This window comes from Porites lutea, chromosome 10, assembly GCF_958299795.1.
Source record: "Porites lutea chromosome 10, jaPorLute2.1, whole genome shotgun sequence".
In the NCBI taxonomy this organism is placed as follows: domain Eukaryota; kingdom Metazoa; phylum Cnidaria; class Anthozoa; order Scleractinia; family Poritidae; genus Porites; species Porites lutea.
In genome coordinates this window covers 16850581-16864713 of record NC_133210.1, presented here as the reverse complement: position 1 = coordinate 16864713, position 14133 = coordinate 16850581, and the positions used below count along the sequence as shown (strand labels likewise).

The 14133-nt window shown below is 40.4% G+C and overlaps 1 protein-coding gene across 1 annotated transcript; it reads left to right on the top strand.

Annotated features, from left to right (window-relative positions):
• Positions 1-1650: 1650 nt before the first annotated feature.
• Positions 1651-13661, top strand: LOC140950810 (ZP domain-containing protein-like). Its single transcript, XM_073400032.1, has 9 exons — positions 1651-1788; positions 2475-2583; positions 2852-3098; positions 3980-3992; positions 6264-6311; positions 9568-9933; positions 10838-11060; positions 11575-11840; positions 12761-13661. The coding sequence occupies exons 1-9, from the start codon at positions 1725-1727 to the stop codon at positions 12943-12945; spliced, it is 1521 nt and encodes a 506-aa protein (XP_073256133.1). The 5' UTR covers positions 1651-1724; the 3' UTR covers positions 12946-13661.
• Positions 13662-14133: the final 472 nt, after the last annotated feature.

Here is a 14133-nt window from a genome sequence, read left to right as displayed (position 1 = left end):
TTCCCCATTAGGGCCTCTTCATATAAGCTCGCTTGACTAGGTTGGTGCGGTTTCCGAGATCTCGCCCCGGGGGGGGGGGGGGGGGGGTACTGCCGTATATGGGCTATATGGGTATGTGCCGCTGTGAAGGGTACTGGTTTTCAAGCAGTTTACTCTAGGATAGGGTGTATAAATCAGAGTGTTTGGGTCTAGAATAGGGTATCATTTTTCAGGAAACTGATCAGTTGGTTGAAGATTTTATCTAGCCTAGGGAAACAGCTACTCTAGGATAGGGGGATTTTGGGAGTTTACTCTAGTATAGGGTAGCAAAATTCAGCTGAACTAGCTCTGGTATAGGTCAAGGGTTCCAGGGTCCCAGCGGCACATCCCTTCCCAGAAATTCTTAAAGTGCCCCCCCCCCCCCCCGGGATTTCGCCTTACCTCTGAATCCTTTCAGTAAAATTTTCGTTGTGTTCAAGTGAGAGGGCGGGCTGGCTCGGTTTCCCAGATCTCGGTTTTTCCACCTTGATCTCGGTAAGCTGCGGGCTGAAAATTTTTGCCATATGAACACTTCAGCCTGGTTACCGGGATGAAAGCAGGATGAATTGTTCGAATGAATTCTGCATTAACTGTAGTGATACAGCCATGATAAGAGTTGCCAAAGCTATGATAGGCGCGAAAGTTATAACTTTGTGTTTCTCCATGTTTGCTTTGTTTCTCGAATTTCACGCCTCGTCTCGGAAACCGTGCTGAAATTTGTAATTTATCATATGAACCCCAAGTGAAATTAGTTGTGGTGAGTGTGGAAAACTACAGAACAGTCCCGGCCCACGGACTGAAATATTCGAATTCAAGGTTAATTCAAAGGGTATATTGTGGTTTTCAGTATTTGGGCTTTTGGACAATTAACTAAGGCGATGTTTTGACAAGGTTTAAAGAGTGGTTTCAGTCCCTCTTCCTAACTCGTTTACTCACGGCAACCAATGCATGTTGACATGTTGAATAAGTATCGAAGCCATACGCACTAACTTGTATACACTGGGACTCAGTTTATTGCGACATAGCTTACGAGTAAGCGAGCAATCCCTTATTCTTTCTTGAGTTTATGTGGGATTAGGAAAACGTGTACGCGTGTAATCGCCTTCCGCGAGACGTGGAGGGAAAAGTGAAAATATAAAGTAAGACCATGTTTGAGCTAATTTTCTGCAGCATTCAGAATATCTAAGAAACAAAAAAAGTTAAGTATCTCTCAAGCTGTCTGCTTTTAAGATAGATATTACAAATGGTGGTTGTGAAACTGACTCCAAGGGAATTTATTAACTTATCCAAATTCGAAACGTTTTTCTTTTCCTTTCTGCTTTGTTCTTTCTTCTTCTTTTATCTTCTTTTTTCTTTTCGTGCAAGATCGAAATAGGCAAACATTCGCCTGCAGAAGCACATTTTGCCCAGGGGTAACTAAGCACGCCTGTAGGATGATGTATGCAAATAGCTAAATGGAACTTCATCCATTCAATTCAATTAACTCCATCGAGAACAATTCCACGGTATTATTTGTGAAACAGAGTGATTATTCAGTGTCGTCCATTACGCTCATTTAATCAGCGGTGTCACGGACCAGCGCGCGGATGTCAAGTTGCAAGCGAGCACACCTGTCGCCTGTCGTTGGGCAGTGAGTTTGCTGGACTCGTCTCAGGCTTGTTTGGATTCATCTTACTGATGGTGAACCACTTCAGTTTAATTTCACAATGCCGCAAGTAGGAAAGTTTTTTATAATTCAGGTGTTTGCTATTTACCTCTGCACTGCCCAAGGTAATCAATGAATATTATTGTTGTTAGCTAGATCACAAATATTGTTTTATTCAATTATTTTTAAAAGAAAGCTTAGAGCTGATAAAAATTCTAGTTCTTAAAGTTCGCATTTGGGGGAAAATGCTAGACTATTTAGGTCAGTTTCTGGTTTACCGGTCGACTAAGCGAACTCGGATAATTGACATAGATGATCGACATTCCTTGCTACGCTTAACACAACTCACGCGGAATGGCTGAAATAACATGTGTGCCTTACAACTGCACAGATGTAGAAGATTTCGCTCTCTCCTGGTGCATGTTTTAGATTCCCAATTCAAGTTACAGTGATAGCTTACAAACACGGGCATAAGAGTAATCGACACATACGCGATACCAACCCCGATATCAAGGGTACCAGCAAGGAGACCTTTTCCCCTTCTCCTCCCCCCCCCCCCCCACCCCCCCGCCTTACTCTTACCGTGCGCGGTTTTAGTGGGGCATAAAAGGGTGGAGTTTAGGTACCAAATTATTTCAGTCTCTTAACCCTCGGACGTACACGTCCGAGGGAGGGGTGGCAACTATTCCCCCCCCCCCCGCCCCCCACCTTGTGTGTCCGAGGGTTAAAACATGCTTTTCATTTTTTCCTTCAACACCACTCAGAGATCATCGGGGTTAACTGATATATGCCAATAACATATTTCTTTCAGACGCTGTTTTTCAGTTTAAAAGATCAGAAATAAACGTGCCGGAGGATTCAGGACAAGTCACTGTTGTGATCGAGAATACCGGTAATACGGATGTGTCTGCTAGTGTGAGGTAAGAAAATTACAAACCATTTGAGATTTCTATCACCTGCATTACTATTGTCATCACCAACACCACGACCATCGCTATCAAAAACATCCTATAAATGGCTTGGAATAAAACGTCAAACCCGATCTGTGACCCTTTGGTGCACGTGTAGCCGACAAGGCCTTGTCTCCCAGTTATCTATTGCTGAAAGTTCGGGTTCCGCGGTAGATTGGTCACAAATATTCAATTCCAATTTTATTTAACAAACATACATCTTTTTTTCTTGTTCCAGGGTAACTACTTCGGAAATAACAGCCAGTCCCGATGTAGACTATGGAACGACAGATTCAATTGTAATTTTTGCATCCGGTGACGCAGAGAAAACTGTTTCGATTTCAATAATCGACGATGATGAGGTTGAGGGAGAGGAAGCTTTTGAAGTCAAATTAGCACTTAACGATCCAGCCCAACCCGGTGTGACGATTGGTGATCGAGCCATGACAACTGTAGTTATTGAAGATATTGAAGGTGTTTCAACTGCATTAGCTACTCTTACAACAGAAAGCACCTCCACGGCGGGTAAGAGCGAGGCTCGGTGTGGAACCACATTCTCGATTCTAAAACCCCTTGTTGAATTGATAGGTTTCCTTGGTTGGAGGTAATTTAGGGCCTGTTTACATGGAGGTGGGGGACCCCAGGTAGGTGAGGTAACGCACTTCGGTGAGGTAACCCGCCTGTCCATATAATCTCTCATTTTAATTTGATCACGTTTACATGATAAATGTGGTGGCCCGCCCAGGCTAGTAGCCCGGCCAGCCAGACGGGGTAACCCTCTTAGCCAGGGTCCAATTTTGCCATGTAAACGTCTCAAGGTGGGATAACCCGCCTAGCCGGGATCGGATTCGTGATACATCAAATTCTTGCAAAATTCACTTTGGCGGTGGCTTTGCATCATTATTAAAGGTAACAATAGAAAGCCACAGCAATGAAGGTTGCAGTAAGAGCAGCAAGTGAGCGTAGAAAAAAATTAATCACCAAAAAACGTGGTTTACTAGCATTTTTCTTGTTTACGTGCTAAGCGATCATTCAATAATCTTGAGAAAGCACAACCCGGGATGGCGGGTTGTAAGATTGCATGTAAAGGAGGGTTATTTTTTCACCCCACCTGAGCAGTTTATCTCACCTACCTGGGGTCCCCCACCTTCATGTAAACAGGGCCTTAGTGTGAACTTAACTTTGTTGCAAGGGTGGCGCAATGATAGAAGTACGGCCCGTGCCATTATAGTGAGTTGGTTTGAGTCTCGGGAAGAGGCCATGCCTGAGGATGGAGTTTGTTGACGTTTGTTTCCTTTACCGTAAAAGCGGGGTTTCCTCGCTATAAGCTTTTTTCTGAATTTCCATCCTCCGGACGCAACTTGAGACCGTTTCCAAATGTCAGTTCTATTGGGAACGAATACTTTGAAACGAGAGCTTTTCAGTGACGTTGACAGTTGAAAAGTTTACGTCTAATTCAGCAAAAAATTATACGTCAGATCTTGGAGTTAAAAAAATGAAATACCTCTCAAAGGTCTCTTGATTTGCTTCGAATTATGATTTATAATTACTAGGAATCACCCACTTTGTCGTAGCCAAGATCTCAATAATGAAAAAAAGGTTTAAACTGGGAGCCATTGCAAAGTGGAGGTCGTTATAATCAAAACACTGACTGATCGCAGTTTTATATTTAGTGAAGAATAAAAAAATGTTGATAACGACCTCCTACTAAAATGGATGAAATAAACGAGAGGTCAGTAGTTGCGGCAACGGGGCCCCAGCCCTCTCTTTATTTCAGTGTCTAATCCGGCCGGAGTCAACAAAGGTTACCTCGGGGGCCCGTCCAAACAATGTGAGTGTCAAGTCTGAGGTAAGAAGAAAAGAAAAGAAAGAAAGAAAGGAAAAAAAAACACGCGGTTACTTCCTGTCTAGTGGTCACGTCCTCCACAAAACGTGAAATTAGGAAATTTTGCGTCGTAGTCGTGCAAGGACTGCAAAGAAATCAGTACAAAAAAGCGTGATGCACGTGCAAAGTTGTTGTTTTTCTTAATAAGCCTAATGTTTTTTTGCCGTTCTCTTTGACATCGCCGTCGTTGCTTAAGCTCGCAATTCTGTAAAGAGAGACAGAGGATTCGCAGACAGCAAGATTTATTTTCGACTTGTCTTTGAGGTATTGAGCTTAAGAAGCTCTGCGTCAACTGCAAGAGGGACCAGTAGTTTCTGCAAAAAAACTTACACTGATCCTTTCAATTTTTTTGTTCATAGTGCGGCGTCCCATGGGCTCCGCTTTTGCGCATGGTAGTTTGGCAAAATTATCTAGAACCTTTCATTCCATGATTAGCGAAAGACATTTATGCAAAATAGTTGAAATCTTTTGTGCCGCTAATCCACGGTAAACAATTTATGGTTAATTACTTTGGCTTTAAGGTTCACGATGAATGGCAAATATAAACCGCTAGATCGGAGAATGATCTCGGTGCAAAACAAATAACCGATAAATTAAATTTAGATGTTGGTAATATTTCTTACAGCAAGAAACGGAGATTTCAAGCGCACAACGATTATCATAGGAGTGTTCAGTTTATGTGGAAATCAATGTAATCATGCAGTGTGATCGTACATTGTGACTATTCAAATGGATTTTGAAACATAATCAATGTATTGCATAACTTTCACCGGGCGTTCAGCTCATCACTTTCAATCGAAACTTTCCTTCCTAGTGAATATAATTTCGTTTTCCTTTCGTTATCTCGCCGGCTTCTAAAACTAGAAGTATCTTCTCTCGTTTCTCGTCAATTACGAAAGCAAGACCCCTTATCCTCCGCAACAAAATAAAGAACAATGAAAACGCCCATTTCAATAGCTGGCGTGTCCAAATTGTATATTTTGTCACGCTTGATAGCTAAGCAGATGCGCAAAGACTTAAAAAGGCGGCGCGCGGTTTTCTGGATACGACTTGACGGCGGTGAGGATTAGTCGGTAGCGAACTTTGTCTTTTCAGCGCGGATTTTACTGTGGCTTAGGAGACAAAAATGAACGCCTTCTTTTGCTTGTGCATCTCACTCCTTCTAACTATAGGTAGGTCCTTCTAACTATATAGGTATTTTGAAACAGGATTCTTCTTTTTAAATTTAAAATGAGAAATGGTGGTGAGACGAGAGTTTCTGGGTTTCTTAAGTGCGAGTGACCGTGTTCTAGTCACTCAAGTTCTTAAAGCGTTTCCATTTCAAAAAGAAAACGCTAATGTATAGGCTGTAGAAAGGCTTAATATATGGTCCTTTTCGTAAAAAGACTTTGTTCAACCTCTCCATTTTCAGTTTATGTACACAACGCTGCGTTTAATTTGACCATGCAGGTCGGAATGAGTTCACTGTTTCAAATTAGTAGACCAAGGTCTGTTCTCTCAACAGAATTGGTTTTCCACGGACTGTTTGAGTTTGCTTTGTTAAGCTTGGCCGTCATCATTTCGTACGCTGCACTCCGTTTACTGACCTACCGGGTCTTCCAGACTAAGAGTGTAGAGGTTGGGCGTAGACAAATTAAAATGCAAAGGTCTCGTGGTATTGCTTCATTTAACACGTTCATTCTTTTTAAGATTTCTAATTTATCATCTTGCTTACGATTTGTGTTTCCAAAGTATTTCTGCTAATAATGCCTCTTTGCCGTTTTAGCATCTGCTTCAAATGGCGGAGGAAACATTACATTGGATGTGGAAGCCAGTAAGTAATTTAAAATCTCGTATACAGGTTTGCTATTTATATACGTAAACTGCATAAAAATCGCTTACAACGTACTAGCTAAGCTTGCGTTTGGGCTGAAGTATGTTCTTTTCTCATAACCAAGAGCTCGATTTTGGATTTTTCAAACTTATAAGCATAAATTTATGCTTTCCATTGTGTTCCACCTCGTGCGTGTGCAAACTAGTTTGCAAACTGATTGAAATGCATGCAAAGTTACCCAAGAACCAACAATCATACAATCCCTTTGTCTTGGGCCAAGCTTAGATGGGATGAAGAGTCTTTGGAGCTCGCAGACAAAGTTTGCTATCTCAAAATTTTGACATAAAGCTGGTCAGATTTCTTGCATTGCTTACATTTGTTTTTTTTCTTCTTCTAACAACTGTTAAAAGCAGACTAAATTGTCCTTCTACGCTAATACGCTTATTTATTTATTTATTTTGCAGTCTTGTAGTAGATTCACTTTTGTCAAAAGCGCAGAAACACAGTTATTGAAGTTTTGCAAGTTCGGGAGTTTAATAAGCAATTAAAAGTTTGCATGTTTTACTCTCCTGGGGTCCAATTGGAAAGGCTGAAAGGATACTAAATTAACTAAACTTTATGAAAAAAATCGCAAACAAGCTGATGCATTCCAAGCACATTATGCGAAATAATTTAGAATTAGAACCAGGGCGGATTCCCACGCACCACGATGTCTGGATCACACTAGAAAACACAATTTGAAATGAAGAACGCGCTTGAATAGTAATTTCCAAGCATAAGTGCTCTTGAACAATGCACGTTGACAGTTTCGGCGTATGATTATTTATAGTTTTCAAAAATGCTCAAATCCCATTCAAATCAAATAAAGCATGTGTTTCTTTTTGTGTTGTTATGGCAGTCGCTTTTTTAAAAGGCTGATGTCTGCGATTCGAAAAAACCAAATGGTGTCTGATTTTTGAAAACCAGCTAAAACCGTATAAGCTAACTTAAGCCAGAACCGACGGGCACTGTCTTTCATGAACTGGCCATTATCTTTTGGACACAATAAAACTCTTTTGTTCCGCCGAAAACAGGAAAATTATTTTTCTCGAAAGTTATCGGTATTGCGACATTTTGTCATGAAGGCCGACTGGGCTGGTGTTCGCAACGTGTTGTGGACATTGAGAATAACGCAAGACATAGTCTTTCACTAAAACAATTCTTCTTTCGTCTCAAAACAGAACCGTGTTTCCGCAAGAACTAAAGCAAAAAGCTAGTAACGATTGCATTGGAACTGAAATATGGCCATTAAACATCGGATACGTCCTTTTGGCTTGTAATTGATATCGCGCTTGCTTTTCCAACCCTGATTGCTATGAATTAGCTCTAGTAGTCTATTTAAATTTTTCATCTCATTCAGAGAGTATTTTTGTGCACGTAGCGGCTCCCTGGTTTTTGTGGAAAAATGAAGGAAAAGTTGAATGCCATTATCGTTATCTTTTTTAAAAGCCCATCGGGCTCCTTTAAGGCTTGATGAGACAAATTTTTGTCTCTTTGGAAAAATGCAGTGCCTTTTTAGTGGTTTTGCCTTCATTCGTTTGAGTTTGAGAATGGAAACTAGCGCTAAAAGTTTTTTCATCATCGAAATCTGATTTTTTAAAGAATAATTTTTCTCAACTAAGTGAATGATTAAAAAAAATTTTGTTGCTCAAAAAAGTGCAATACTGAACATGTGCTTATTTTCAGTACAAATCTCTTACCTTTGTTTTCCCATCCAAAGATGATAAACAAAATTAATGGAAAATAACGAAACCATATCAGTTTTATCTGACCACACTTAAAAATCATTGTTAACTGTATTTTGTTTTTCTAAAAGATGATATTCCAGATGGACAAAACAATTCCACGAACGGAAGATAGATAAGGTTTTAAATCAGGACACAATATCTAAAAATTAAGGCCGAAATTAATTGAAAACGGTTAATAGCAAAGACCACAAATATTCAGTCCTAGGCCAGTATTTTAGGCGGTTCTTTGAGCTCCCTCTATAATGTCTTTCGCCTTAATTGAGACTAGAACAATCTTTCTCTCCATCCATTATAAAAATCACCTAAATTTCACAAGTAACTTTCGACCAAAAAAAAAAATTGCGAGAGAAAGTTATTGAAAAATATTTTGGCATTTACAATTCGTTGAAAAAGATTGGTAGTTATTGAAACAAATACAAGACTGTTTCCAAAGCCTTGCCTGATTGAAAGCCAGACAGTGGTTTTTCTATAAACAAAATCATAACGCGAATCATTGGTTTTTAATTAATGATTCCACCCTTATTTAATCAACAGTATGTTCTAGTTGTTATCAACCGATCACATTTTTAAAACGAGTTCAAAGTCCCTGCCGCCCAGGCAAACTGTCATGCATGGCTTCAGTTTGAAAAAATATATATATATATATTGTACTGTTAAGTTATGGAAATTGATAACAGAGCTCAAGTTACAGGAAAACATCCACAGAGGAAACTTCGGTACCAGGGTCCTCTGCTTCTCGGGCCCCTCTCTTGCCACGGGGGCCGAGTAGGAGAGGACCCTGGGAACAAGGTTGCCACGCAGAGGCTGCAGCAAATTAATCATCTGGTTTCCCGCCTACACCTCACTTGATTTCCTAGCAACTTTTTGACCAATTACAAATCAAGTGATTAATCTATGAATATGGCATTAGTGAGAAGCTTCCAATCAAGTTTGCAAGACGATGTCGTAGTCTATTGACGTATAAAAAATTAGAAAAGAAAGAAAGAAGAACAACAAAATAGGAAAAAAGGAAAAATTAATTTTTTGAGGATCGAAGTGACTAAAGAAGACTAATTCTAAGAAAAGAAAAAACTTGATCAGTACAGTGATAGTATGGTGGACAACATTCGGCTTGCCGGAAACACTGTCAGTAGCATGTACGACACCAAGCATTCGATTTGATGTTGTGTAGCAGTAAACTTTCCGAAAACTTTATTTTGAAATAGTATCTGCCATGTTCCTCATGCTAAAACCCCAGTGGCTGGAGGAAAAAATCTCTTTTAGCCTGCATGAGAATTAACATCGAGAAAGAGTTCGTGAGTGAAGCTTTTGAAAAATTATTATTTTCTGCTACAGTACTTAGAATAAAAGAAATATTGAATTGTCTCTTTTCGCATTAAACTTGAATATTTTCTTGTCCATAGTAGATGGCAACGTATATAGACTTGGGCCAAATTATTTTCACTGAACATTGCACTCTTCTTTTATAGAAATTGCAGTTGTTTGCGATCCTGATTACATCGAAGTAACGTTGATGACGGCAGATTATCCAGGCATCATCGTAAACGACTCGTTGCTCCATCTCGCGGACGCCTCTTGCGTTGCTGGATACAAAGACGACGACATGATCAAATTCACTTTCGGACTTGAAGCCTGCGGCACTGAACAAACGTCGGATGAAAAGAGAATCTTGTACAACAACAAAATTTACTTGACTGCTGACGAAGAATCAGATGACGATGCTATAACTCGCAAGCATATGCAAATCATTCCTTTCCAGTGCGGCTATGATAAGACGTATACGATTTCCAAGGTGTCGTATAGTCCCAGGACCACCATGATAATCACCGATGCAGGTAATGTGAGGAGTTTAAGCTTTCTGCATCCAAGGGTTTATGAATACATATCACTGATGTCAGTAGCCTGCACAAAATTTCAGAGAAGACGTATAAGAACAAGAGAGAATAATATATGAGGAGATAGTGAGCCTCAACGGTAAGAGAGAATCATATTCATGGGGCAGGTAGTGACTCGTAGGGCATTGGCTGGGATATGTGAATTTCACTAAGGTTCCTTTTTAGAAGTTGTAATAAAAGTGAAGTCTAATTATTACTGGGACGTCTGCTCATTTGAATTGAAACGTCACCAGGTCGTTACGCGACTGCCTTAAAGCAAAGAATATTGTAATGGTGACCTACCAAGAGAGCATATATCCCATAGTTTTCTCTTGACAACACTAGCTAAGTTTGCAGCTCTCCTCGAAAACCGATTTCAAATTAATTTCTAGCGTTTATTTGGTCTAAAAATATCTTTGGTGAGTTTCACACATCCTAAGGGCTCAGAATAGGAAATTTCCTTCTCTCTCCCAATATTCAGCTCTCTTGCCCTCATTTATCCCTTGTGTTAAACGATCTTAAGGAAAAAAGTAATAACAAATACCTGAAGAAAATACTACAAGTTCGGCCACTCTCTTAAACACTTACCCTAAAGCAAGTCAAATAACAGCGGAAGGAACAAACGTGACGTGGAACAGTCGGTTCTTACAGCAAGAACCATCTTTTATAAACATAATAACAATACAACTGGAAAGTGTTGTTTACACTTGTCGACACTTGAGAGTTCACGCACAGACTTACCATATGTGCATTATAGGATTAATGTTTTGAGTAGGTTTGATTTTAGGTGTTGATTTTCTTGAGTAGGCTTGATTTGAAAGGGTAGTAATAGCCTGTTACTAACATAATCTGTTTTCGTTTCTAGAGGGTTATGGCAACTTCACATACGAAATGTTCATGTACGAAAGCGAAGATATGGAGGACAAAGTCGAGGAATTTCCAAAAGCGGTTGGTCTGGGCCAACCAATGTATTTCGGTTTCCAAGTGACCTCTGCCGATAGCCAACTGAACGTTTTCCCTGATGTGTGCAAAGCAACTGCATCGTCCGAGTTTGATTCCACCCCAGATCACCTTATCATCGAAAACGCGTAAGTCCGACTTTTTGGGTCCTTTAAACGAAAGGAGAGTTGTAGAAAATTGACACAGCTCCATGATGGTTTAAGAGACAACGCCATCGATCTTAAATTTCGCTTGAATAGTCGCTATTAACAGTATTAAGACGGACTTCATGATCAACGGAGCCAACAGCTAAAACTACATCAGTTACACAGAATAATAAATAGGTCTAGAAAGAAGTATCACTCAGTAGCTTTTATTTGTCATGGGTAACTACTTGAGACTCTCATCCACAGAATCAAAACCTAGATGCAATTAAGCATGGTTATTTGGCCGAGTACCACAGCAAAGTACTTCTCGGCAGTTTCACTCGAATCGGGTCACACTTGGGAATTTGCCGCGCGGGCGTTACAATAACCATAACGTATTTCTTTATAACTGACTCCGGTTCGTTTCAGTGCAGTTATTCTGATAGAATACCATTTCCCTTTTCAACTTGAAAACATAATAAAACGCTATTATATCATGTTTTTTCCTCTTATCCAGTTGTTCCAGGGACAACACTTTGAAGTACACTTACACAAAGGGAGCCTTCCATAACTTCAGCGTCTCTGCTTTCCGATTCAAGGAAAACTACGACGACGTCTATATCCATTGCAAGCTGACGGTCTGTCGCGAATCTGATACAGGATCGCGCTGTGACCGAGGCTGTGAGGCAAGCAGAAGGCGAAGGCGATCAATCCAGGAAGATTTCAGCGCTAAAGTACGCATTGGACCACTGAGCTACAAGAGCATGGCGGACAAGAAGGATGGTATGTGTAATTGCCTGTTTGTCCATCTCTAGCAGCAATACCTCCTCAGCAATTGAAAGTACTGCTGCCCAGTAGCTTTATTTTCAATGGATGGTTGCATTTCAGGATTAGGTCTGAAATACCGTTAAATATATTTTGTCGTAAGACGTCAAATGAACTTCGGTTTCATTTGTATGGTCCCATTAATAGAGATCTTTAGATTCTAAGACAATTAAGAACAACTACGAGAACGAGATCTTCCCAATACGCAGAAACCAACGTCATTTTGGCGGGAAAATGTGGTAGCCGTCGTCAGTCTACTACGAGTTTTAGCAAGAATGTCGTGGTGAGGAAAACAAGTTATCAATGCAAATGTATGTTAGAAATTTTGCCATTTAGCGATCGGGAGAGGCTTTACCTCCTTCAATGAAAATAAGCGGCTATAAAGGTGAAAAAAAAGTACATTGAAGCTTTCCGGAGTGTCTATTTTTGAGAATAGGCGAGAAAACTTAAAATTTTAATAAAAATATCGTTCTCGAAGTCGCACTCGTCCTCGAATCTAAAGTTCTCTTTTACCGACATGTGTCAACCATCCTAAAACTCCATTCAGCCACGTCCCCAGGGCTTTTCCTTTATAGAATGGAAGGGGTGGGAGGGACCGGAAAAGGTATCACGCCCCGCCAGTTTTCTTAGGTAAGAGCCCTGGAGACGAGGTTGGTCTCCCAGGTGTGTTCTCAAGTTTAACTCCTCCCTAACGTACCATCCAAGATGCGAAGACTGGATTATCTTACATGGGAAGAGTACCTCAAAATTGCATTGGGGTTTCCTTCACTGAGCTTAAGTTGAGAAAAGGGCTTTTTGAATGGAGGCTCTTTTGGTTAGACAGCGTTAGGTAAAAGTAAAAAAATAATAATTTTTCTCTTTTCTTTCCTTTTCTGTAGTTGCACAGGAGGAGAGTAGTGGTGCTGCAGCTAGTAACAGCATGGTGATGATCGTCGCAGTGTTGGTTGGAATTTTAGGCACCGTTGCTCTCGGGCTTGTGATCGCTGTAGTCGTCCTGGGCCGTCGTCGTCGCTATGCTGCCGTAAACAAAGGCGCCCATCTGATCGTCGCCGAAGAAATGTGAACGAGTCAATGTTTTTTATCAGGATTTTAGTGACACTGCTCTGTTTCATTAATCAACTAGCCAACACAGTCAAGGAGTAACTTTCAAATTCGATTGAAGTGTACTTTTTTCGCCATAAGAGCTCGATCGTTCCTTTCCATTACTGACTAGGAAGCTGATCATTTTACTTTTTTATGTTTTTTTAAAGAATTTTGCTCAATTTATAAAGAACGATTTTTACAGGCCGCTAAAACCAAAAAACAGAAGTGGGAAGGGTTGGTATTGCATATCATTGAGAAAATGGCCTGCTGATCATTGATGTCCTTGAGGTGTTAACATCTTACTGGCTTCTAAGAAATCATATCACGGTACCCTTAAAAGGATAAAGGGGTGCACATTGTCATCATCATCATCATCATCATCATCATTTTGAGTTTTCTCGTGCACCGCACCTTTTAAGGTTGAACAAAGTTTATTCCTGTCACCTTATGTTTGAGCTCCACCTGTCTCGAGATAACAAGGCAAAGTTTTATAGCCATGAAGGTTGCTATAAGGTTGTGGATTTGTGTGAAACGAAAAAAAAAGCTGTGGAGCTTTCCAGTTTCATACCGGTTTCCAGTCGTTCTTTATTCACTTGAGCAAAATGATCTGTTTTTTAAGAACTTTGAACAGTGTGCAATTCTTTTTACGATAATGGGTAAAAATAAAGGATGCTCACTGAGCTTTTAAATGCCCGACATACTTTCTGAAGGCTGAAAGGTTTAGGGGGTTTCAGTTAAAAAAGTGTGAGATATTTTAAATTCAACTATTTCATTTTGAGATATTTCAAACTCTTTGCCCTGCTACCTCTAGGAAACATCGCTAAAGGATAGAAACCCATAACCCGAAGTGAGCAACTCCAATAAGAGTCCCATATTACGGAATTAGGTTTATCCTAACCGGCTGAGTCACAAGTCTATTTGAGAGCGCGTGATAGGAAAAGTTATAATTCAAGAGTCAATCTATTGGGAGAACACCTATTGGCTGACTGAAACACATCTCCGGTGCAGTTGTCCATCTCCAATCGGGTGCACACTCACATCCGGTCCTTCATTACTTGAAAACTGCACCATAAATAGTCTGACAAAAGTATCCCAACCTGTATTGTCTGTACGCACTCTCACGGTTTTCCTCCTCACGATGACTCCCCGGTCTGCGGCAGGAAGTAGG